Source organism: Bacillus rossius, chromosome 15, assembly GCF_032445375.1.
Source record: "Bacillus rossius redtenbacheri isolate Brsri chromosome 15, Brsri_v3, whole genome shotgun sequence".
Lineage (NCBI taxonomy): Eukaryota > Metazoa > Arthropoda > Insecta > Phasmatodea > Bacillidae > Bacillus > Bacillus rossius.
This window is the reverse complement of record NC_086342.1, coordinates 7681925-7709908: the sequence shown is the minus strand read 5'-3', so window position 1 is coordinate 7709908 and position 27984 is coordinate 7681925. Positions and strand designations below refer to the sequence as shown.

Here is a 27984-nt window from a genome sequence, read left to right as displayed (position 1 = left end):
ACACAACCCAGAGCGCATCACCTTACCTGCAGATGATCACTACTATTGAAAAAATAAAATGTTATTCTTTGAAAATGATTTAAAAACTAAAAAAAATCACCACATTTATTACACTGAATATTACTTTTGAAAGAAAAAAATAAGTACTTTAAGAGTTTATTTATCATCTTCACTTATTTACTTGACAGAACAACACATTGGTAACAAACACAAACACACACAGATGACTGTGATTATCATCTTGCTCTAAAACCCAAACAAAACAAGTTTTTCATATTTTACAATAATATGGATAACTGCAATTTTCTTATAAGGTTTATATGAGATTTGCACAAAAGGAGTAAAAACTAAATATTCAACATAATTTTTCGTTTGAGACAAAAATAAATGTCGCCCCCATCCCTTACTAACTTTCTTAAGTTTTAAGTAGGTTTATAGAATATTTATATGTACATACATTCATCTTAAGCACCAGAACAGAAGTTACACTTTTTTTTACTGTGAACAGTTTAGTTAATTGAAAAAAAGAACAATTTACACCACTGATTTGTTTTTTTAATCTCACTATAACACATGCAGTCCTGTAGATTTTAATTATGGCAGTTCTGAGCCATATTATTTTCCCTCATTTGGCTAAATCATTAATTCAGCCCTTCAAATAATGAGCTAAAATTTGTCTACAAACACTTCAGCCACGTGAATAATATTCCATCGCATGGAAAAGCCAACATTAAAAAAATACTTAGTTAAAGTGCAAAACAATTTTGGATTGAATAAATCACTTTCAGAGCACACTTATGGGTGATAATACTTGTAATATTACCTCATTTAATCATTATGTTCTTTGTCTGAGAGTATTAAAAAAAAATTACATTTAAATGAAACAAATATAAGTAAAAGGTCTTTAATCCGATATGTTTGGGACCACAGCCACGTTGGACGAGCAAATTTCGGTGGACTATTGAACGTACGTACAGTTGTAACAGGAATACCGAAAGTGGAAATGCGGAATGTGAAATGCAACCTGCTGGAAAATAGGAAACACTGAACAGAAATTGAAATAGACAGTCACACAGGCCCATTACAACAGTCCTAACCTGCAGGCGGTCTGTCCCCTTGTCCTAGTGTGAGTGACGTCACTTTGACGCAAAGAAAACTGCCCTGTCCACAACTGCGATGTCCGATGACCAAATGCACCGATTTCTAAATTAGTCACTAAGAGCGCAATAAACATAGAGTGACTAATTAGGTGTTTTTTTGATTGTTTTATTGTTTTTATGCATTGTAAATGAGTACGCAGCTTAGTTTTGAATATATCAAATTAACTTGTGAAAGTTGCAAGAGTTCAATAATATTAGTTATTAGGTAGGTAAGGAAAAAGTAAATGCTAATACACGAATTCTAATCACACTGCCAAAAATAAATTCAGGTGTTCTGCCTTTCAAAGACACCGGTCGCTAACGGGCAGACCTAATCAACATTTTGTCTTGGTCTTCTTGGCTTCTGTACCTACCGCATCGTTTGTTGTTTTCTGTGAAACCGGGAACCGGAAACAGCAAAATATCACTAGTGTTCTTCTTCTTCTATGCTACGAGAGGACACAGATTGGGAACAGAAAGTTCAAGTCGACCAATGTATTGGGACCAGGGACGTTTGGACCACTGCTCACACCACGCGTGGTGTAAGAGGGTCACGTGGGCCAGTCGGACACAATTTAGGACATTGCAATCGTGGACGGACCTTTAATACGACCTGGCAATGAAGGATAACAGCAGGAAAACACCACAACAAAATCTGAACTTGAGCAGCTCGATCGGTGCCGGATTACAGAATGTGTCGAACCATAGAATACAGGTTTACAGAATGTGCCGAACCATAGATTACAGGTTTACAGAATGCGCTAACCATAGAATACAGGTTTACAGAATGTGCCGAACCATAGAATGTAGGATTACAGAATGTGCCGAACCATAGATTGAAGATTTACAGAATGCGCCGAACCACAGAATGAAGGATTACAGAAAGCGCCGAACCATAGAATGCCGGATTACAGAATGCGCCGAACCATAGAATGCAGGATTACAGAATGTGCCGAACCATAGAATGCAGGTTTACAGAATGTGCCGAACCATAGAATACAGGTTTACAGAATGTGCCGAACCATAGAATGCCGGATTAAGGACCCTTTGCTGTACATTAATGTAAATATATATATGTGTGTTCCTCCAGCGACGAGCGATGCGAGTGTCCAGCCGCTGCCAGTGTGAACTCCCCGGGAGGCGCGGGGCTCAGTAGTGCACCACCAGGGGGAGGGAGGAGTCCCTCCTCGCCCGGAGCAGGCTTATCCTCGGCAGGGCGTACAGCCAGAACAGCACCCCGCCCGCCACGCACGCCGTCGTCACCAGGAGCGTGACTGCGCACACGACACACACACATGCGTGCACAGCTCCATCTCAATCAGGCCGCCCAACACAAACCTGTAATAACATTTCCCTGACTTCTCCCCACCTTTTACGAATACAGATTCTTCTTCTTTTTTTTTGATACAAAAAGAATATGAAATAAAATGTTTGAAATATTCAAGAAGTCAAATCGAATTGTGAATATTGTTACCAGCTGTACTATAATTTAATATTAACTATTTTTTTTATTTTTTATAATTCATACAAAACTCCAAAAATTAAGTTATAGTAATAATGAAATTAAATATTAATAGGTTATTCCTCCAAAAAAATAAATAAAACTTTAAAATTTGTAAAACACTATAAAAAAAACTTTAACTGATTCTTGCAATGGGGAATTTTGATTTAATACAAATTTTTTGGGATATATACCATTGCAGTTTTTGGCACTGTTTGTCATTCCTTCCACAGAATTCTTGTGTTGTCTGATATTTTATGTGTTCGTCTGTACTATCGTCACAGTGTTGTCCATAATACCTGTTTAGGTTCATCGTTGGGTCCATATGTCCGACATATGCTGATTTAAAGTAGCTTGGCTTAGGGGATGTAGCCGTGTCCTTGGCGAATAATTCACCGACGTTTTGGTCAACATTGCAGTCGCCAACATCAGGGAGCAGTTACCTACTGTGGGTTTATGTTTTCATGTTTATTTCTTACTTTGCATTATTGGATTTTTTTTTTTCAATGACAAACAGTGCAAATATGCAGTGTCGTACGTCCAAGAAATTGTATTGAACTGTCATACAAGACAATTACTGCTATGGTAAGTAGTCGGACAAAACGCTGGCCTGCAGTACTCACTGAAGACGGTGGAGGCGGTGCCGTCGTGGCAGGTGGCCGTGACGGGCGCCACCGTGGGCGCGGGCGAGGGCGTGGGTGTGGGGCTGGGGGCGACGTACGTGACCCGGCCGCTCGCGGGCGCCACCACCAGCACTCCGGCGCGCAGCACGTGGGCCTTCACCGCCTCGCTGACCGACAGCACTGCGCACGTCCGCAAGCACTCAAGCACTCAAGCAAATAGCTCTGCCCACGCTCACTCCGGTCGTACCAACATGACTAGCGACAACATTTCATGGTACTGCTCCTACAGAGTGAAGTGGCTTTAAGAGGAATGGGGGAAGTTAGCCCCCCCGTCCCCCCCCCAAATTTCAGGTAGCCAAATATTTTCCTATTATTTTGGCCCGAGATCAACTGTGCAAAATTTCACAAAGCAGAATAAAACTATTTATTTTATTTGAATAGAAAACAATCTAACAATCATTTTTTTTATATAATTAGAACCTTTTTTTCTCAAAGCTTAAGTGTACACAACATTTTGTGTTTGTCCGCCTGGAGCATACAGAAATGTACATAGTAATAATATTCTTCTTGTATTGAACGTCAGGTGTACAGAATTTCATCAAGTAGTACCATAGTTCTGCATTAAGTGATGGGATAGAATGACATGGGGATGGTTTTTCGAAATCTTAAGTGGACAGTGACCTTCATCTTGCTTTTATACACACACATACACACACATACGCGCACATGCACACGCAGAATTCAATTACATTACAATCAGTGTAATCAGAAGTCGAGAATGAGAACCGACACGACACAGCTCTAGTTGCAATGCATGGCAGGAACTCACGGTGGAAGGTGCGCGCTGCGTCCTGCAAGGCAGGGTGGCTCCACAACAGGCTCGCCGACACGGCCACGCTGTAATTGGCCGCGTCGTCTGTCAGGTTGACCGGGGAGAAGGCGACGGTATCACCCGACACCACCCCTACGTTGGCGACCCTGCTGCCCGCCGGCCGGCCGAGGTCGAACTCCACCGACATCAGAGCTGCCAACACGACACACAACCCCCTCCTTAACACCGTCGGGAGAGGCGCAACGGACCGGTCTGTCCGTCGGCGGGCCATCGACCCTGTCCCCGCCAGGAGAGCGAAGTAGATTTTCATTCTGCTCGAGTTACAATCTCCCTGCCACGGTGGAGAACATCACCCGCCCGCGGTTGACGCACCTGATATCTGGAGGAAGTCTGATTCGTTCCCGTCGGCCACCGACTCTTCCAGCAAGCTCTTCAGCCACGGCGCTGGGAGGGACAGGGAATACAGGAAGTCGTCTCTCTCGAACAGCGCATCGACCGCCGTGCCCGTAATGTCTGCGAAAGGCAAGAATGCACAGTGATTGTTAAAAGTAAATCTGTCAAAACTTCCTTGATCACCAATTTGTATGACATACTACGGTGAGTCTAAGTATCCACCCAACGGTTTCATTATCACACTATCTCTCCCAAAAGACTTCTAAAAAGATCACATGTATTTAAAACTGATGCAGCTAACATACAGTAATGTATGTAATTTTATGCAAAATTTTCATTATTACTGAAAACAAAATATATATATATATATATATTTTTTTTTTAACATTGAAAGATTTAACCCAGTAAGGAACATAAAACAGAACTTTTCAGCCAACAGTGTTATATCACAATGTCTGGCCCAAAATGGTCACATCTAAAACCAATCTTACGAGAAGAATCATTTTGTTCATAGGTCCACTGTCCTCGAGAGGAGGCCTTCTTGTATTGAACGACCTGAAGGTGGTTTCACTGCATAGTTTCTGTTGCTTTGTCACTTGTTTAGAACAGCTCAAGAGCATGATAGGAAACAACAAGGGACCAACTAAACACATCAATCAAAACATAACAAGAGTTCGGAGTTTAACTACAGAAATATAATAAAAAAAAAGTTGGGCCATCTCTTTTGTTTTTGTTTAGTTTTGTTAATCTTACATCAGCTATAGTATTAAAACTAAAAGTTATATAATAATAATAATAATAATAATAATAATAATAATAATAATAATAATAGATTTTTATAGTTTTACCCACCTGAAACTTGCATTATGCTCATTTTAAGGCAAAATCTGTTGTATTCGGACTTTTGGTGATCCGGACCGGTCCCGGTCCCATCTAGTCATGATAAGCAGGACTATACTGTGTGTTAATTCAAGTAAAAATGATGACAGTTTGCAGGTCGAGACGAGCAAGAGAACGAGGAAGGCACGCACCCACGGGCAGCTGCGTGTTGTTGCGGAAGCCGCGGCCGGGGTAGAGGGCCAGCCGCGGGGCGCTCTGTTCCTGGGCCATCAGCTGGGTGACCACTGCGTCCGTCACCAGGTCGCCCAGCGCGCACTCCCCGGCGGGGCAGCCGGCGCCCGGGACCGCCGCCACGCCCGTCGCCAGCCTCTGGCCCGTCATCTGGCGCAGCCGCGCCGCGCCCGCCCTCTCCAGCTCCTCCACCGCCGCGTCGCCTGCCGGCACGGCCCACAAACGCTAGGCCTCTCCGCACGCCACAGCCACCAGCACTGCCAGTCATTTTTTACAACATTTTTTTTTTTTGTACATTTAGTGTTGTCTGTAGTTATTGGTGTTTATTGTAGTGTTGTATTTTTCGTGTCTGTTGATGTGTTTGTGTGTTTGTTATCACCGCCAATGTGTGGTACTCTTCCTTTGTGTGTTGGCCATATGTTGTTCTTACCTGCTATGGTACCACCAGGGAGGGAATCCACATGTTTGCGGTGATAACCTTATGTTTGTCCAAGTATAATTAATTATCGTGTCCACCACCCAGGTGGTAGGCATGTCACAATTTTAAATAAATAAATAAATAAATAATGTACCTTCAGTAAACAAACGCTCATGTGAACGTTTGCGAGAAATGATTCTGCCAGTTATGATGGCCACAGACATGACACAGAACGATTAGTGTAACAAACTACATTATATATTCTTCACAAAGGTCTCCCTTCTAACTATCATTTGGTATTTTCTCATTTGCATGCTTGGATTCTTGACTCTGCTCTGGGCTAAATTTGGTTCATTATAGCACAGCACACCTAAAAAGTTGAACTGGTTATAACGAAACTTGAGTCATCAAAATTAATGTCCCACATGTGAAGCTAACATTCTACCCTGCTGTATACACTTGATTTCTGGTGAAAATTTTAATACTAACACAATATTTATGATGTGACATTAAGTTTCTCTGTGTCAGGGTAGTAAATTAATAAAACTGTGATACTGTAACTAGACGTCTAAATCAGTAATAATTATGGAAAATTGGCAGCACTGCGATTGAGTTGGCAGTTAGAGTAATGAGTTTCTGTTCGTGTGGTGCCCTCCCTCCCTTTTTTCCCTCTTCCCTACTGGGCCTTGATTGGCCAAAGATGGCCTGTGGGCCGGAAGTTGGCTATCACTGACACAAAGAAAACTAGTAAATGTAGGCAATCGAAGCCCTGCTTCTCGAGATTCAACTGCACAGTAAAAAATATATCACTAACGATCCTTGAACGAGTCCTGAAAATACTGCCACTTGCCACTTATCATTCAATATCTAGGCATTAGTTGACACTTTCAAGACGATTCCTGTACATGCTATGAGCGCAATCGGCACTGATTCGGACAGCCACTTTTATTTTTCATTAAAATGTTTGCTCGCAAACGAGTTTGGTAATGAATGACAGAAAAGAAACAATTTAAAGCTGTGCAATAGGCCAGAACAAAAATTAATTTACTAAAAAATAAAAAAATAATAAAAATAAGTTTTCTCAAAATTGTTGAAAAATATGGGACAGACACAATGACCACTTCATACAGTTAGCTAGTCCTGAAAGCATGGGTTTATATCCCGGGGGGGCCAGGGGGGGTCCAGACACCCCCCCTGAAAAAAAACGAAGCCCCCCCCTTCACTGAGGGGGATCCGCTCGCGCTTGCGAAATCGCGACTGCGAAACGGGCGTTGATAAACATAAACATAAACGTCGAAACTATGTTTAATGGAATGGTTAATGTTTAATGGGATACTTTGTGTATATATTTTTTTAATTTTTCTGCTTATTGCACGCGTAGAGGCCACAATGTGGTTGGTTAACAGAATAACAAGCTCCCTATCCAGAGGGGATTTGTGTCGGTTCGGCCCGCGCGGGAAACTCTCGGGCCGCGAAGGGATCACGAGCTCACCCGTCTGGTTGTACGTGGAGTAGTCCAAGGGCTCCAACTTGACGCCGGCCAGCGTGCAGCCGGTGTCCGAGTCCAACACGAGCTCCAGGTCGCCCAGGACGAAGGGGAAGTGAGCGCTGCGCTGCATCGTGACGAGGTAGGCGCTACCGAGGCGCGTGACGTTGGGCAAACTGCCGATCTCCGCAAGCGAGTCTGCAATTTTTTTAAAAACAAAATAAATTATAAAAACCGTGCGCGTGACACAGCACGTGTGACAGCAGTGGAACCTTTTCGGCAATTCAGACCTCGGCTCGTTAAGCACCTGTTCTCTGTCCTTTTTGTACATCAGAAACGTTTCAGAAACGACGTTTCATGAAAACGCTGCGTCAAAATTCGGCCTTTAAACTTTACTCCCATCGTGCCCAAAGAAGTTTCACTTCAAAAATATATGTCTCAGCCTCTTGTCAACATAAAGGTCACCAGAGACAGTGAGGGGGTGACCATGAGAAAAGGGGTGTGACGGAACGAATGCGCGAGGAATCAGGAGCACCCAGAGAAAATCTACCATTCATCACAATTCCCACTTGTGAAGAGTTGCCAAAACTGGCTAGTCTTGGAGATAGAAAAGTGATCTGACCATTCAACCACCGTGGAGCTTCGAGTGTGCACTTAAACAAAATGAAGTGTCCTTTGTTTGAAAGTAACAATGGCAATAATATCTCTTTTCTCAGTAAGTTTGTCCCAAACCAGTTATTTAGTCGTCAAAGAGTCGTTCAACTACAATGTTGTTATTAATACCCGACCGTGTTTCAGAATATCACTGCCTTGTTCTTTATTGAGAACTTTGTTTTTATTATTGTATTCTCCGAGAAGAATGTTTAAAAAAATTAAATAAAAACAATAATATGATATACAAATTTACCAGCAGTAAGGAGTTCATTTGCTTAACCAATATACTTCATACCAAAGAAACTGTTTACAAATAATTAAATACATGATAATATGATTGTTTATGTATTTATTTCCAATTACTATGTCCTTAAAAATGTATTTGTATACTTCAGTGAATTTTTTAAAAATATAACAAAGTGATGGTTATATTTTAATTGAATTTCCAACTGATATTATGTAGAAGCAAAAATATTCCATTTTTTTTTTTGTAGTGTTGTCACTTACAGGAATGTAATAAAATGTTACGTCAAACTAACACAAATTCTGTTTAATTTTATCAGAACATGATTTGGAAATATGATAATTTACTTATCAATTACTAGCATAAGTACAATGCTTTGCCCCAGCTTTATGCAAAGTGAAGAGGCTTCATTTAGAACCACTGCTCATATTAACATATTAACACAACAAAATTTTATACCTGATACACTTCCTCCACTGAATATGACCACGTCAACTCCACTTATATTTGCAATAGCTTCCGTTGTGGATTCATTGATGTTTCCTGCAGGAAAAAAATACAACAGGCAAATGAGTGTAGCACGCTTGTTGCCTCTAATCAAGAATTTAGGAATAAGGCAAGCAAATTAACAAGTGGTATGACAAAATATATGAGATAAAAAATATGTACCACAACAGGAACATATTTTAAACACTGAAGATAGGTATGACGAAACAATTGCAAGAACAACAATCCAATATTTAAGTTTAAACTATGAACGAAAACAAAATAAAAAAATATACCCATGCTATACGTATCCAAAATGAATGATAGGTAATTAAATATAAAACCCAATTTTCTTTCATTTTCTTTTTTGCACGCTGAAAATGGAAGGAAGAATTTTTTTTTTAAGGCACGCTAAAATGGCACAGCCACTGATTGAAACTCGGTGAAATTTAGTCGTTAAGTTATTTTTTTTTTGGGCTCAACACCGTGTTAGTTAGGTTTCATCGCAATTGACTGTATAATACAGTCCCTAACGATATAGAATCTAATGCTTCTCATCAATCTGATGCAGACAGTCTGCCATCTTGAACGTAGCGTAACTGCTCGTCGGAATGACGTTGCGTGTGACACGGGGGCAAGCGAATTTCGAAGTTGGGAGCAGCGCAGCACGGCCGAGAACCGTGCCATTGCAACAAGGGTCTCACGGGCAGGGTGCAGCTACGTTTCGATACGAATCACTGAACGAAGCCACTGACTGAATATTTTCACATGATCAGCCGATTTAAAATCGACTGAATTGAATTCGCACAACATTTAATTACCATGATATTAAAAAAAAAAATTTACAAAAATATCAAAGTTTTAAGAAATGTTACGCCCCCTATTACAGTGCTTCAAATCTTACCATTTATTAGCACTGAATTGAAACAGTGAAAGTCTACATCTGGTTGGTTCAACATCATTTGAAGGTCGAGTAATTTTTGAAGTGGTCACATTTTTCAGATATGTAATTATAATTTACCGAGGTAACTACAGTGGCTTATCTGAAGGAATGCACGTTGAAACTGGCACGGCAACAACGGAGGGAGTGCTCACCCACGACTATGGTGATGAGCCTCCCTGCCTCCGAGCCGCCCTTGGCCAGACGCGCCAACTCCTCTTCGACCGCCGACACCTCGTCGCTGGCGTTGACTCCGGGCACGGACAGCTCGTCCTGCGACAGCAGAGCCGGGCGACCGTGCGGCCAGCAGCTCGCAACACGGCGACGTGCGTGGGAGGGGCCAAGAGTTCACTACGTTCCCTCCCGTCAGCACTGTGCAGCGAACTGTCTTTATTCTAGCATTTTATAGTTACACACAATCTACAGTTCCACACATTCTTCAATTCCACACATTTTATAGTTCCAATCATTTTACAGTTACACACATTCTACAGTTTTACACATTTTATAGTTCCAATCATTTTACAGTTACACACATTCTACAGTTCCACACGTTTTATAGTTACACATTCTACAGTTTTACACATTTCATAGTTCCAATCATTTTACAGTTACACACATTCTACAGTTACACACATTTTATAGTTCCAATCATTTTACAGTTCCACACATTCTACAGTTCCACACGTTCTATAGTTACATATTCTACAGTTTTACACATTTTATTGTTACAATCATTTTATAGTTACAATCATTTTACAGTTACACATTCTACAGTTTTACACATTCTATAGTTCCACACATTCTATAGTTACACACATTCTTCAGTTCCACACATTCTATTGTTCCACACATTCTGTAATCTGTCCCCAATCAAATCGTTTGTAATCATATTTTTTTCAAAGCGAATGTGGCTGCTGACCTTGGCCGCCAAGACACGGCACTGCGCTGCTGGCGTCTTTAGTTGGCTCAAGGCTTTATCATTGGTTTGTGTTTTATTGTGGGTTACAATTCTATGGTGCATTTCCTTAACGAGTTTTTAAGACATTGTACAAATTTTTCTTTGGTATTAACTAGGTCTGTGGGAATACTAGTTTTCTGATGCAAAGCGAATATATAATCCAATGTTTAAAATAATTTCGGAGTAGAATCAAATTGAATATATTACTTTATTAAAAATATTTTTTAACTATTATTTTATAAAATACAATTGAAGTAAAAATAAATTGTTTAACATTTGTAATGTTGGAACTAAGTGATTAATCAATTAGACCCTACATATAACATCAATCAATATAAATTATAAGATAACTATAGATAATATTAATATTGAGCATTCATAAAAGCAAACAGTGTGCCACCTTTTGATTTTTTCTAAGCAACCAAACTTATTCAAGCAAAATGTATACAACACAAAAAAAAAAACCTAAATATTTTCACGAACAAATGTTAGTCTTCTAATGTTTTAAATCTTTGCAACAAATGTAGAGTTTCACATCAGAAGCAAAGCTTTGCAACACAACCAAAGCAAAAATTAGCAATTTCCTGGCAAAGTCAAATAAAATATTAAAAAGAGCTATGGTTGATCTGATTAGTCGAAGCTTCACACAGGCCTAGATCATCATTAAAAATGTAACAAAATTAAATAATCTAGCTTGCCCATGATCCCAAGCACGCTGGATTAAAGATTTTTTACTGTAGTCAAATAACTAGTACCAAGTATTTACATTCAGTATTCCACACATGAGCCACTTTTGTTAATGTACATTTAAACAGCAATTTAATCACTGTAAACCATATTTATGCAGCTCTTGTTGGCCCGGATCTCCAGATAATCAAAATAAGATAAGTCAACATAATGTTGACATAAATCTTTTTAACTACGTTACAAGAACATAACTATAAGTACCTAAAATATTCCCATTTTAGTTTGATTCAATGGTATAGTTCTTGCATAGATTGTAGAATTATGGTAAAAATTCCTTTTTGTTGAGTTTATGAAAGCCCACCAGCTGACAAACATAGCCTACTGTGAGCGTCAGCCTGACACCGTTCCAGCTGAACTGTTAATGAGAGCGTTTGTGTCACCATGGTTCATTCAAACACCAAACATGATTGAAAAAAAAAAATGGTTGAAATTCTTAATTATAAAAATAGTTATTTTTATAATTTTTGAATCTCTTGTAAACACTTTAGGGCACAAACACTATGTATTTTTGTTACAAAACTTAAGTTTTTCATCATAATAAACTGTAAACAGTCAGCCTGCTTATCTGAGGATTTATTTTTTTGCTCAATTACCCACACGCATGCCTAACAACACCTGCAATTGAGCTATCGGAATAAAATTACAGGAAAATTCGCTGATTTATAGTAATCACAAGAAATAGAATAGCTAAATCTGTAACTTTCAGTAAACATATTAGTATATATTGTATATTAATATAAAATGCCAGAAAGCTATCATGATAAATTTGGAGGGAAAGCCGTCATATAATAGCAATGACATGAAAAGTAGATAACCAACTAGACTTAGCCTTATGACTCTATGTTTAAAGGGGATTGGGCCTTGTCATCATGCCAATTCATACATTTTAAAACTGCTTGCAATAGAACTTCCACATTATGGCTACTTGATGAACTGGTGTGACACGATGGTTGCAGTCGCCCGCGTGAAATAATGTTATTTCCCAGCTGCACTTACAGACAGTGAATATTTGCGGCTGCAACAAGGTACAGAAGGATTGGCGGGTAATGATTCATGCCTTGTCACGCCAGAAATATGGGAAGAATGGCTGGAAATTAGAATCCCAAGATGGCAGGGCCATGGCACTCACGACTCTGCCGCGGCCGACGACCCCTATGATGGCCACATCGCACCGCTGCTCCCAGGCGACGGTCCTGGACTTGGGCAGCTCCTCGGAGCCCACGGCCAGGTTGGCCGCCACCGCAACGGCGGCCGCGCCGAGGAACCCTCGCTGCATCGCGTCCGTGCCGTACGCCAGCAGCTCAGCGTCCACGGCCTCCGTGGCAAACAGGCGGGGCTCACCGACAGCAACGGACGACGTGAAGGATCGTTGGCGTGCAGGATTACTGACATGCAGGATTGTTGACGTGCAGGATTGTTTACATGCAGGATTGTTTACATGCAGGATTGTTTACGTGCAGGATTGTTTACATGCAGGATTGTTGGCGCACATGATTGACATGCAGGATTGTTGACATGCAGGATTTTTTATATGCAGAATTGTTGACATGCAGGATTGTTGGCGCACATGATTATTGACATGCAGGATTGTTGACATGCAGGATTTTTGACACGTAGGATTGTTTACATGCAGGATTTTTGGCGCACATGAATATTGACATGCAGGATTTTTGACACGCCAAATTGTTGACATGCATAATTGTTGGCATGCAGGATTTTTTACATGCAGGATTGTTGGCGCACATGATTATTGAAATGCAGGATTTTTAACACGCAGACTTGTTGACATGCAGGATTGTTGGCATGCAGGATTGTTTACATGCAGAATTGTTGGCATGCAGGATTGTTTACGAGCAGGATTGTTGACATTACAGGATTGGTTACATGCAGGATTGTTGGTGCATGATTATTGGCATGCAGGATTGTTGACATTTACAAGATTTTTGACATGCAGGATTTTTGTCATGACGAATTGTTGACATGCATGAATGAATGAATCAATCAATAATGAGGACTTTACATCTCCTCAACATTTAAAGGTAATTAGAGACAATGAAAGGACAGCAGGGTTATGAGATGACAATGAAGCACAGATGGAAAGAATGGGTGTGCGAGATGAGACTAACCCGAGAAAACCCATCAGATCACTGCAACATACACTGGGTTACACTTCACGCAGGAAAAAATTTCTAAATGACGTCCCCCAGGAGTAGAACCCTGATCAATTTGGTGGGAAAGGGTGGTAAGGGAGGTGGTCTCACCACTACCCCCACTACCCCACCAGAACCTCCTGATCACAGATCACAGATAAGTATGATTTTTTTTTGCAAAGCACATGAGCCATTGTTGTTAACGGAGACATAGCTTCTGAGCTGTAGCCGCGTCTCGGTGGTAGCCCCAAACGACATTTCGCAGTGCATTTCAGTTCTGTGCGAGACAACATGAAGATGTTAGCTGCAAGAAACAGAACGTCTGTTCGAGCAACCACCGAACTATGGCTCTAGCTGAGACCATCGCAAGCATAAAGTTGATGGAATCAAAATAAACACCAGCAGAGTATCGTAAAAACAAACCTAGAATGTAGAAGAAATATAATGGTACATATTTTTGTAACTAACTGCATTGAAACTAAACGTACAAAGTGCTGAGATCTTGTTTTTTTTTAATAGGCTTTTACTTTGCACAGTTATGCACTGAGGATTAAGGTGATAGGACCTCTAAGAGTTCAGTTGGCTGCAAAACAACTTGCATGATGACTTAGTGTACATAAATTCAAGATGGAATTGAACCCAAGACCACGCCATATGAGTGTGAAGCATTGGGCCCGTTCTACAACGACACGGTAAAGTAAAAATAAAAACGGATTTGGACCTGGTTTGCATTTACATTTCACTATCCATCTGTTGCTTCTAAAATGCACGGTATCATGACCAATGATACTGAACTTGACGATTACGAAAAATTAAGTAAATGAAAAGAATTTTAAGGTAAAAAAAAAAAACAAAATGCGGCCAGGTTTTACATAATTAATAAAAATAAACAACAAAGTAATTATAGAACACTAGAGATTCCTGTACTCAGAACAATTTTTCACATATTTAAATTATAAACATACATGGCCACCACCACCGCCAAATACTCTGCTTCTATTGGTCGCATGGAATGACATAAACAAAAGAGCAGAGCATTGCCGAGCCAATCCGTGCGGGTAGCATTCCGCACGCTTGCCACTGCGGGTACTTCGTTCCGTGAGATCCGTCTCCGTTTTCGTGTCGTAGAACGGGCCTTAGCGATCACCGCCCACAGAGGATCCTGCTGGGAAACCACGGCCTCCACGACACACCAGCTGCATCCGCCTGCACGTGTTTCGGACGGTTCCATCGGCAAGTTAGGCTAGCAGTTCCTCGATGTTTAGGGCGCGAAAACACACCATTGCGGTAAAGTTGAGCCGCTCCACGGCCCGAGTCAAGGGGTTGAACTTGAGGCGCGGGAAGAGGGTGGGTCCAGCGATGTTCCCGGCATCCACCACCAGATGGTAGTCACCGGAGTGTTCGTCCACGTATCCCACCAGCCGGCGCAGGCCGCCTATGCAGTCTGCACCACACACAAGCATCTCAGAACATTCTCCTCCCCACTATTTTATTTTTAATCTTTTGACTGCAACATCTTAGCTCTCCGTACACGGCATTTGGTGGGAGTAATTTCCGTGAATGGAACGGGCGTCGCACGGAACGGAAACGTGTAACCACGGCGCTGCCATCCAGGGCGGATGGCGTGAACCGAAGTTCACAAAGCCAAAGCAAAGGAAAACTTTAAAGTTATTAAGTGTTTAATGAATTTTAACAAGTTGGGCAGAAAATTATTTAAATTTCTCATCAAAAATCAGGTCTACAACCGAGGTTTAGTATTTTTTTAAAAGTCTTTTTCACTTTTATCGGAGCCAATTCAGTATATAGTTTAAAATTTTAGTATGTAAATCAAATGATTCAATAGTCAACATAGCTGCTCTGGCAGCGAATTATAGATGTGGATGCAGAAACTACGTGAAATTCAAAAGATATATAGTTGAAAACAAAATTTTCATATATTTATCACGCACTGCATTGTTATAATGATTTCTATGTTAATTTTAATGATTAAATTTTGTATTTGAAGTGTATTTTCAAAACGAGAACATATAAATTTGCTCAATAGCGAGGCAAGATGTTACACATCTTTGGCAAGTACTAAAAGACACTCATATATTTTTTTTTGTTGGGCTTAAGATTTCTTTGACAGCAAGTTTATTAAGGCCCCATCACATTGTCAAACTTTTGCTTCAAACACCTGAAAATATGTTTTGTCAAATAATTATAGGAGGGTCACCGAGAACGTAATTAGTGCAGCCGAGTTTTTTTGACAAATTGGACGACTTGAGTTTCCATAAAATATTTTGCATATAGAACAGGTTTTAAAATATTTTGGATTTTGCACAAAATCAACCAATCAAAATCGTGCTAAGTGAAAACGGAAATAAAGTCCGTTTCCATTGCAACAAATCTTTAAAATTGAAGTAACTAAAATAATTTTTAAATGAATGTCGTACAAAAAAAAATTTGTATGTAAATGCTAATTATGTGTCTACAAATTTTAAAATCACTAAAATTTATTTGGTGTTGTAACAGGTATTAATGTGGGTTAAATTTAAAGATGTATTAAAAGTTTTAAAAAGCACATAAAGCATAAAAAATTCAAAAATTCCATCCAGCACTGTGATACTATAATTAGTTTTAAAATGAGAAATGTTTGAGATAGCTCAGACCACAAGTAAACTTTGATAGTATTACAAGATTAAAAAAAAAATTAAGACTATCTGTGCATATTTAATCAATGTAAAATCGGAAGCTATGCTCCATCCAATATTACTCCTCCACCTTTGTGATATATAGTTGGATATAATCATTTGACAGCGTAACAAGGCGTTAAGAGACAGTAACACACAACTAACCAGACCAGGGATATCAGAACAACTATCAGTCACAGTTTACAGGGAGCTGGGTCCTTCTTGGATGCAATACATTGTTTTATCACTTTTACACCTCACTCCTCTACTCCACCCATCTCTAACAATAAAAAAAAAGTGAGTGAATTATACTTACTTGGCATAATAAAAAACTAACTAATTTGCATGTAAATTATTAATAGAAATAAAATAATAAAAGGACTGGAGTGATATTATCTTATGCTCCTACTCCTGTGCTGATGGCTTGAAAGACCTTTAGCCCGCACAATACAAGGTGAGTTCAAAAATTAATGAGAGTGATTTTAGTACCGTCCACAAAGCGTTGTGGCAGGTCTCATCGAGTGGCGTGGAGGGGGGAAGGGCCACAGGTAAAGATCCCAACCACCCGTCAGTAGCTTTATGACCTTCAGTCGAGTGAGTTTCAATCACGCATGTGTGTCCTAATTCCTGGTCGTCACAAGGCAAGATGCAGCGTTCCCTCGAACAGCGTTACGAAATTAAATTTTGCGTGAAACTCAATAAATCTGGGCCAGAAACTGTGGATCTGATCAAAGCAGCACATGGAGAAAGTGCTTATCAGACAAATTGAATCTCAAGGGGTACTCATTTTGAGACAATCGAAAATTTTCAACAAGCTGTGACGAGCCCTGTCTGCGGACTTACAGAAAATGACTTCACATATTGCTACGAAAAGTGGAAAAATCACTGGAACCGCTGTGTAGCTTCTCAAGCATCTTACTTTGGATGTGTTAACATTGAATTGTAATTTTTTTCCCCAATAATTTTCATTTTTTGATAACCACTCTCATTTTGGAACACACCTCGTATGTCCCCTGGCAACACATACCTGCATCAGTTTGCGTTTCGTCAGCAATGGTGTCGGAGCACAGCGAACTGTTCTCGCGGTGCAAAGGAAATAAGTTATACTCGATGTCGTTGGTGAGTAGGATCTTGATGCCCTTTGCCGGGTTATCTGTGGATTCGGACGCTGATTCAGTGCTCGGGAACATCTGAGAGGTGGTTTCGGATGATGCAATTGAAGATGACGAAGATGGAGGGGTTGACGCAGTCGAAGTATTCGAAGATGGAGAGGATGACGCAGTCGAAGTATCCGAGGATGGAAAGGTTGATGCAGTCGAAGTATCCGAGGATGGAATGGTTGATGCAGTTGAATTACTTGGTGTTTCAGCTGCAGACAGACTTTTAAATGCTGTCAAAAGTACAATAAAAATAGCAAGCGCAGAACAATTCTTCATTGTTCACATACAAGCTCTTGTTCCAGTGTACCTGTAATAAAAAAAGCAATCAAGAGATAAATCAAAGCACAAGAACAAAAAAAAAAAGAGAGAGAGAGAAAATTTGATTCAAGTATCCACCAGCATAAAAATTTTATTTGAAACTGATTAATTTTATTTTTATACAAGAAGTCATTATTCAACTACTCATTTTCCTAAAACCAAAGCCAATTACTTTTGCTTAGTTTCTGTCAGTAGAAAATCTATTAAATTAAAAAAAATATTAAAGAAATAAAGTCCTCACTAAATGAAAATGACTGTCTCAGGCACGAAGGGAGTGCGACACAAAACATTTTCTAGAGAGGAGAAAGTATAAGAAGTATGGGCAGGGAGGGGTGAGGAAGTAGTCCAAATTATAAAAAACCACACTGAAATAATTGAAAACATTTTGCTGTCAGAACTAAATCAGTGTGCCAAGCAATACCTGGTAAACTATTTTCAAGACTTTTTCAGGACCATTTACATAATTTTCTTAGGACTCTTATTTATAACACTTTGCTTCTTTTAAAATATCTAAACAAGATATAACATAACATGAAATAGATCTATCATTTGCAGTCATGTTCCAATTTTTATGCTAGAAAGCAAAAATAAAGAGTGAATTTCCATGTGATTTAAGTGGGCAGTCCAAAACTATTTATTACATGCAAGTCAGTTAAAGGATGGTGGAAATTAATGTTTTGTCTCTTTTATGACCAGTACATCAGTTTAGTTACTTTTTCGTAACTGCCATGACCTGCAGTCACTGTTGATATAATCAGTATAGTTTGTTGAGTTGCTTACATCTACATAGTTATTTACTTTCTGGTCGAAATGCCAAAACAATTAAACAGTACTGTCAGAAGAGTCAATTAGGCTTCAGTGAATGCTGTTTTTCTTTATAAAAACCGAATTTTGAATCAAATATCACAATATTAACGAATATTGAATATTTTTCTAATCAAATTTTAACATACAGTGCAATTTTTTTTACACACTTTACAGGAGTCCAAGAAAAATTAATTCAAAATACAGTAAAATAAACCATGGAGCCATTACAAAGTCGTGGAAAATAAAAGAAACTAAAAAAAATTCTGACAATGCAATTTCTTAGAACAGTAAATTTTAAGTTTAAAAGTTGTTTTGCTGATCTGGTTACATAAATAAAATAGATTATTATTATATAACCTTAAACAATATACTTATTTGATTTTTTGTTAAATATAGAACAATGTATGAATATTGTTGCATTACAAATTTAAATTTCTCAATATGTGTTACATTTTTTTCAATAATTTTTGAAGTTATACTTCTTTAGGCGCGTTATGAAAAAATGATGAGAGTGAAATTTTAAGATGCGTGCGCATCACTGTAACACAAAATTCACAGGTTGAAGCTGCCCGCTAAACCGCTCATTAAGTCTCAAAAAAAAAAGCTACCAACAAAATAGAAATAGAACCTCTATTAGTCGCGCATGTTGGCACGCTCATCGCCTCTGATCACTGTTTTCATATTTATAATATTTATCCACATGTTTATAGTTTCTACATTCACAACACGTGTTTTAGTTTCATACAAGTGCGAATTATATATGTGCTAATAAATTATATTCAGTAGTGATTTAAATTGAATATTTTGATTAATATTATTTACTATTCGTAAATATTAGTAAAAAAAATGTGGTTATATACTTTTCAAGTGCACCAATATAATTGAGGTTAACTATCCATATGTATTATTTATTGTTATAAATTAAAATATTATTATTTAATATCATTAACACTAAATATTATTAAATAATTAATGTTAAATATTTATTATTGTTATTTAATATTTACAAAATAAAGAAATAAATTTAATAAAACATTTAATAAACAATTCGTGATACAAATTAAAATCGAACATCAAATTAAAATATTAATTTTTAATATTTATTATTAAATTGAATAAATAATAAATATTTATAAAAAATAAATGAACAAATTTAATTAAAACTTTTTGATAAAAATGAAAAGTGAATATTAAATTAAGAAAATAATAAATATTTAAAAAATGAATAAACTTAAATTAAATTTTTGAATTTATTATTAAATTTATTTATTTTCTTTCCAAATATTAAATAATCAATAATACATATTTAAAATTAATAATCTTATAATATTTAGAACAAATGTTGTCATAAATATTTATTATTCTCTAAATTAAATTTTTTTAATTTTTCAAATTTAAACTGAACTTTATTGACTGTGTTGACTATCTTTTTCCAGCCCTTTTATTATTTTATTGTAATTAATTATTTATATGCAATTAAAAACTATTTTTAATGATGCCAAAGAAGTATAACTTCTCACGCAGACATAAGTACATGCACCCATTATTTTTTTTTTTTTGAATGTATACGACTTGGTGTTTGCCTATCTATTAGTAACAAATAATTTTTTGAAGGAAAAAAAAAATTAAATGTTGATTTGAATATAAAAATATTCATGAATAGCGAATATTTTTCGAGTATTCACAGACCGCTAGGGTTTCTTGATCGTTTCAAATAGCAAAACATACTTCCTTGGAAAAAATGAATCGGAATCGGTGTTGCCAATCATACAAAGGGTAGTCAACACAATCCCCCTCGCCGCTGCAACCTTGGGTACTTCGTCATTTCCCCCGCACGACGTTGCCTGGGGGTTGCACACCTCAGCAATGAGCATTCGTGTTCCTGATGTGCATCGGCCCGCCCTCACAGTTCTTGTCGAGAGCCAACGCTCTACCTTTCCCGGGTAACGAGCTCTTATGCAGTGATTCGATGGGACGCAAAATGGTGGGGAACACGTTTCCTGTTGTCTTAACTAGGAAAATGTTCCCCTTATGCAGGTAGCTCATGGGAAAATGGTATTTTTTGATTAGTAGGACCCCTATGCACTTCCCAAAGACTGCGTTGCTAGGAAAGATGGCTCCCGACCAGAGAGCTGAGGCGAATCAGAGCCAGGTATGACGGACAACCGTGTCTAGCAGGGCCCCGCACCAGCAGTAAATGTTTTAACCTCAACCATCAAGCACTCACTAGAACTGAATGTTCTGAGATTACGTGCTCTAAATCTCAACCCTCAAGCACTATCTAGAACCGAATGTTCTGAGATTACATGCTCTAAATTTCAACCCTCAAGCACTCACTAGAACCGAATGTTCTGAGATTACATGCTCTAAATTTCAAACCTCAAGTACTCACTATAACCAAATGTTCTGAGATTACGTGCTCTAAATCTCAACCCTCAAGCACTCACTAGAACAGAATGTTCTGAGATTAAGTGCTCTAAATCTCAACCCTCAAGCACTCACTAGAACAGAATGTTCTGTGGTTACGTGCTCTAAACCTCAACCCTCAAGCACTCACTAGAACCGAATGTTCTGAGATTACGTGCTCTAAATCACAACACTCAAGCACTCACTAAAACCGAATGTTCTGAGATTACGTGTTGTAAATTTCAACCTTCAAGCACTCACTAGAACTGAATGATCTGAGATTACGTGCTCTAAATCTCAACCTTCAAGCACTCACTAGAACCGAATGTTCTGAGATTACATGCTCTAAATTTCAAACCTCAAGTACTCACTATAACCAAATGTTCTGAGATTACGTGCTCTAAATCTCAACCCTCAAGCACTCACTAGAACAGAATGTTCTGAGATTAAGTGCTCTAAATCTCAACCCTCAAGCACTCACTAGAACAGAATGTTCTGTGGTTACGTGCTCTAAACCTCAACCCTCAAGCACTCACTAGAACCGAATGTTCTGAGATTACGTGCTCTAAATCACAACACTCAAGCACTCACTAGAACCGAATGTTCTGAGATTACGTGCTCTAAATCTCAACCCTCAAGCACTCACTAGAACAGATTGTTCTGTGGTTATGTGCTCTAAACCTCAACCCTCAAGCACTCACTAGAAAAGAATGTTCTGTGATTACGTGCTCTAAATCTCAACCCTCAAGCACTCACTAGAACCGAATGTTGGGATTACGTGCTCTAAATCACAACACTCAAGCACTCACTAGAACATAATGTTCTGAGATTACGTGCTCTAAATCTCCATGTGTACATTAACATAATATGTAATACCTCTCCCGTATTAGACAAAAGTGAACAGAGTAGAAATATCGATGCTGTAACAATTATATTTTGTACTAATTCACAGATCAACACCATTAAGTTGTTACCTAATATCAGTGAATTTATCTTCACTTGTAAGTTAAAGCAATATAAAATAGAAAACACATATTTATACATTTACTTAGCTTGCATCTTTAAAACCCCACCCACACCAAGGCCCAAGCAACGATTGCAAACCTCGTAGTGCCTTTTTGTGAGCGCAAAAGTTGTAACTCATATATAAAAGTAAATTTTAGTGGCTCATATTATCAAGCGATAAAAAATGTGAAAAGTTCTAGCAAAGCAATTTGAATTGTATCTAGAGTCAGAAATACTATCACAATATACCGTACTACATAACATAGTCAACTTGAAATACATGTTAATGTCATTAAGAATACCAGTAACAAGAGTCATATGAGCCATGAATGATTCAAAGGAATTTAGTTCACTGGTCACTGGATCAGTGAGTCACTTTTAAAAACCTACTTCATCCACCAAAAAGGAATTTATAAACAGAACAGTTGAGGGTTTGTGAAACTGGTCACAATATCTAACATTTTTTGTCCACCCATTACTTTCCTTTCACAGTACATACTCACTATTCAAGCCCAAGCTCGTTCATATGAAAACAGCTGACTCTGATAAATGATGGACAAATAAATTTTCTTCTACGTATGCGCTCACAAGTAAAATTAGGAGGTACAGATAGCCCAGACGTAACGTCGTTTTGCGCCGCGTCGTTGCAAGTATGTCACCAGCACCAAATTGCTTTGCCATGTTATGTTGCACAACTCTGCCAGTGAGGTAAATGAAACGCGGTGAGGAATAAAAAAAAAAATTCCTCTCACGGAGGTTGCGTGACAGGTTTTTTAGACCCAGCTGCTGCCGCGCTTGGCGGACCGCCCATTGAGAATGACCTTGGGAAAGGTCGCTGCCTGGTTCAAAGCCAGTCGGGTGCCTACTTCAGTCGCCTTATTTCTCTTCGGCCCGATAATGAACCACGCTTCACCAATTTCCATCCCTGCCAGTACACAAAACATGTTACTTTTTAACTAGAGACAAGATTTTATGGTTTCATTTTTTGTCTCATTTTGTTTTTCAAACACAGGGTTTCAGTGTTATTGTTTTTATTTTTATGAAAGCTGTTTTGTAATACGTACTCCACCGAAATATGGGTATAATTTATATGCTGCATTGTTACGGCACAAATTTTTTTTATTAAATTAAACTAAAAGATAAATTGAAAGCAATAAAAATAAAGAAGCAAGCATTTAAGGTTTAAAATTGATTCAATTAAAGATGCGCAATAAAACAAATTGAAATCTGATTAATGAAATTTGGTAAAAAATTTTGTCCGGAAATAACGAAATTCCTTGAATTTTAAACATTAAAAGATTACTTCTTTTTTATGATTTGAATTAAGTTTTAGTTAAATGCCACTTAATTCCATGACATAACTTGCATTGCGGTGCTATATGGTGTATTAACTTGCATTTCGGTGTTATGTGGTGTTTTAAGGGGCCCGCCTCGTCAGGGGTGTATGTGTTAGTGAGGCGAGATGATAAGCACGACGCTCGCTGGTATTTATAGCACGGTATAGCCTCTAAGCGCAAGGCTCTGAACTGCCGCGCAGTCTTCTCGCCGTCACAGGATAACTGTGGAGTTTGAGCTGTAACCGTAACATTTTACAGCTGAGAAATGAAGATAAAGGTGTAATGCAAGTCTCTCAAGTGCTTTCAAGAATCCGTTCCGGTTGTTTTACGCCTTAAAATTACTCTGAAAACATGCGTTTTAGCCATTTTAACTCTTCTAAAAATACATTTTAAAAATTTAATCCGAATTTGAAAGTACTTTTCGACCCTCAGCGAACTCTTAAATGCTTTTCGTAAGCATACTCCACTCGAATATCTTGACTGGTTTTAAAATCGCGTTGTTTTTCCTGAAGCTCTGCGCACCGCACGTGTGCCCGGGTAGGCGGAGCCCTTAACATGCTTTTCGGTGTTAACGCAATTCACCATATAATCTTGTCCCTATTTATAAGTGCTCTCCTGGGTAAACCTGCACAACTGGACCAACGTGATAAGGGATCGTCCATTAATCACGTGAGGCTCGAAAAGGGGGGGGGGGGGGGGGATCAGGAAAAAACACGAAATTATCACAAGGGGGGAGGGGGGGTGTAGAGAGATATCACGTGTATTAATTTTTTCGCGTGATTTCTACTAAACCGAAAAGCGACGCCGTGACCTTGACTCGCCGTAGCCAGGCAACAATATCCCCGGCCGCCGCAACGCGAACCACCCGGCTCGGCTTGCCAGTCGCTAGTAAGACTGTGATTTTGGCGCCGAATACATGCTGTGCTTAATTTTCCAGAATTAAATTAGATTATACCTATATTTAAAGATAATATTTTGAAATTTTTAAAAATATTTTGTACCAAAAAAATACACGTGATTTATTGGAGGGGGGGGGGGGATAGTCTGAAACCTCACCACAAATCACTAGGGGGGAGGGGGGGTTAAAAATTTGCTAAAAAAACATCACGTGATTAATGGACGACCCCTAAGTCAGCGATGTTTACTCGAAGGGCTGAAGTACCCACCCCCCCCTTTTTTTCTTATCACTTCCTGTAAAAAAAAATATATCAATTTCTTAACATTACATGCTCCTTGATCTGCTACTGGTGATAGCTACGAACTCTTGTTCACGATTCTATTCGCAATATAAGCATTCAACCGACTTACAAGAAAAATTCACGTTTAATGTTGTTTTTTTTGACAATTATGTCTGCATTTCCCAAATTTTGATGTGCATACAGGATAGTCATTCTCCACGAAAAAATTAATTTTTATATGTTTCTCTATAACCATAAAACAATATTTGCCTATATGGTCCAAATTGCAAAAAAGTATGGATTTTTTTTAAAAATAAATATTATTATCATTTTTAAGGATGCCTAATCTACTTTACGATGCTTTAAAAAGGAAAAAAAAAAATTCATAATATTCATACCTTAGTTTTCTTTCAAGACCTGCTGCACATATCTGTCATTATTCAGAATCAATCTGCATGGTTTTAATAATCGTCACAGCAATCATTTTTTCTCCTTGATCTCTGTATTTTGGCTTGCTTCCACGGAAATTTCATTTCAGGAAGGCAGAATGTGTCCCGAGAGGGGAGGAGTGGTGGGAGGAAGAAGGGGGAGGGAGAGACAATTTAATTTTTGTGATAAAATTGTGTTCAGGAGATACATTCAGATCTGTTTCAGGATTTCATTTGGAAAAAAATAAAAAACATTAATTCATAGATACTAAAATCTCTCGGGCAATTTTGGAGGTGTGGCAGAGATTGTATGCAGAAGAGGGCATCCAGATGAGGTGCATGCAACACATCGAAAAAAAATAAATAAAAATTTATCCACAAAAACTACAATACTAAGTGGACATCCACCATCAATGCACCTCAAATACATAGGCAAAAAAACACTGCACAATTTTGTAACTTCAATTAGAAGAGTCAGAGAAACTAATTATGATACATTAAATAAAAAGTTATGACCATAAACTAAAACAATATTTTAATAATATTCTTACATGGTAACTATTTTAATAATTATCTGAACATATATTTTCAAAAAGAGGTTATCTAATGTAGTTGCCGTTTCAACCAACCTTAACAGCAACGGTGACAGCAAAGGAAACAAATTACCAACTAAACTATACAATAAAATTAAACAGGAACGTAAGACCAATTTTCAAAAACATTCACAACTCACCTTAAAGTCTTCTCACACGATTCTTAGTAGTGCTCCCTTGTGACGGATTTTGTGAGAGCTTATCACTCGCCTTATCTTATCATCCTTAAATTAAATAGATACAGTTGTGCAGTATCTAAATACAAGAATGGCATGGCTGGCCATCCATCTGTAATCCGACCAGATAACAATGACAAAGTAAAAACTTGGACATCCTATGAAAAAAAAAAAATACACACACACATATTACTTAACTATCTCGTCACACACCTATGGGGTAAAAAAAGTTCCATTTCTTTGTATGACCAATGTTTCTTAGCACGTACACAAACGCTGAACTGCAGGAAAGTTGAATGACGCACAAACTTGCATGATACAGATGGAATTATTTTCTCAGAAGGTTTTTTAAAAAAAACTAAATCCATACCCTTGGGTGTTGTGAGTTGTTGGCGTGCCTGCGAATGTGACGTAATGTACGTCCCTTCCAATCTATCCTGTCAACTACCCCTCCGCGGTTTTCGTCAAACAAGTGTCAAAAGGTCACACCGTCAGGATGTCACGTATTTGTGTCTTTTGAAAAATATGAAGTTGATAAGAAAAAGTTATCTTGCAAAATTCGTTCAAATTAACAAAAACAAAAAAACACATACTCTAAATGATGCAATTATTAAAGTTATTTTTAGCTACAGAACAACATATATGGCAGTCATGATAATGTCACACACACTAATGAATAATAAATTTTTTAAAAAAGATTGAAAAACATTGGTATTTCATTGCATCCCAAATGCATAAATTTCATGACGAATTACACAGCTGGTCAAAACTTTACATAAATCGATTGTATAATCAATGTTTGCATGGAATTTTTCTCATGAGTGCATCGGCAAAATGTTTATTGCAATGTTGATAATCCTGCTGAATTATGTTTTTTAATTAAGCTCGTGCGTTCTCTTAGAATACCACTACTGCACTCATTGGCCTGTCTCTCTCTCTCTCTCTAAAAAATCATAATTCTCGTAACATCTTCCCCTGCAGTGTATATCACTCACGCAAGTTCCAAAACAGCTCTAAAGTTGATGGAGATGATGAATTAAAGGGTAAACGCAGATATTAAAAACCAAACACAAATATTTTAGTTCCCATAGATAAACTAACATCTGCATGGAATATTAAAAGTCCTAATTACCTTTACTTTAATAATAAAAAAAAAGTAATTGAGTAAATTTATGTTTACATTGTACGAAGGATGGATATTATGGGTTAAATTAATTTATAAATTCCTTTTGTACACCCATCGACACAACTTTTAATGCTGCAACGACATGTCTGTCAATGTCGAAACATCAAAGACAAGTTGGAGGTAAAAATGTAACACTAAAATTAGTTGCACGGTATCATGCTCCGTTAGTGCTCAACGATTTGTAGTGCAAGGACAAACAAATGCAATTATTCTTCACAATGTTACACCTCATTTACACGTCCAGCATTATGCTACACAAAGTCCAGTAAAACTATGAAAATGACCTGATGTTACATTTACATGTGACGTAAACAAATGACATTGCCAATGCATAGCAATAAAATTCATATTATCTATTATTTTTCATATTGACGAAAAGAATATTTGGATGATAACATTTGAGTTTAAGTCTGGGTTTCATTCACCGCGTTGGATTTCTATTTGCTAAATTATTTTTTTTTTTACAAAGAATTATCTTCAAAATGTGACTACAGGTAATCGACCACAAAGCAATTACGTAAGCTTAACCTTAAAATTAAATAGTCAATGTTCAGACAACTTTTATCTTTGATAAAAATATAATTAGATGGCTGTCAAATTAACTCTTGAAATTTTTCACGGCACTGTATGTATTCTGTATGTTACTCTTACCCATCGTTTTCATAATGAGAAATGTTTCCTGCTAAAAATTTGCACACCTGAATCTTTGCAGTTTTAGTAAAAATTATACTGTAGAACTTTGAGTTAGTGCTCAGATATACTATAGGAACATTTCAATGTACAAATAAAGAACTTAAATTGTTGACCAGTTTTATTCTTCAAATTGTTACTCAAGTTCAACATATAGAAATAAAAAAAAATCTATATCTAATGTGAAACAAATACAATAGGAATAAAACACACAAAAAATTCTGAACAGCAATAGGCTTCATTTAATCACTGTACAAAATATATACTGAAGTAATTTTTGCTTACTTTTCTTGCAGAGTGTGTTCCAACTCTACCAGCAAAGACTAATTTCAGTTCAAAAACAATAAAACAATAATAAAAAATTTAAAAAAATACATTGCAGC

General features: G+C 37.9%; 1 protein-coding gene across 2 annotated transcripts; it reads right to left on the bottom strand.

Moving 5' to 3' along the window:
• Positions 1 to 140: 140 nt before the first annotated feature.
• Positions 141 to 27364, bottom strand: LOC134539544 (uncharacterized). Of its 2 annotated transcripts, none has more exons than XM_063381661.1 (12): positions 25690 to 27364; positions 17345 to 17784; positions 14926 to 15089; positions 12625 to 12810; positions 9943 to 10060; positions 8821 to 8904; positions 7470 to 7661; positions 5520 to 5762; positions 4468 to 4608; positions 4093 to 4287; positions 3264 to 3443; positions 141 to 2413 (listed from the first exon to the last, which is right to left on the bottom strand). In XM_063381661.1, exons 2-12 carry the CDS (start codon positions 17751 to 17753, stop codon positions 2289 to 2291), a joined length of 2037 nt encoding a protein of 678 aa, XP_063237731.1. In that variant the 5' UTR covers positions 17754 to 17784; positions 25690 to 27364; the 3' UTR covers positions 141 to 2288. The 2 variants fall into 2 exon arrangements, with proteins under 2 accessions (XP_063237731.1, XP_063237730.1); XM_063381660.1 differs by lacking the exon at positions 25690 to 27364 and adding an exon at positions 22517 to 23129.
• Positions 27365 to 27984: the final 620 nt, after the last annotated feature.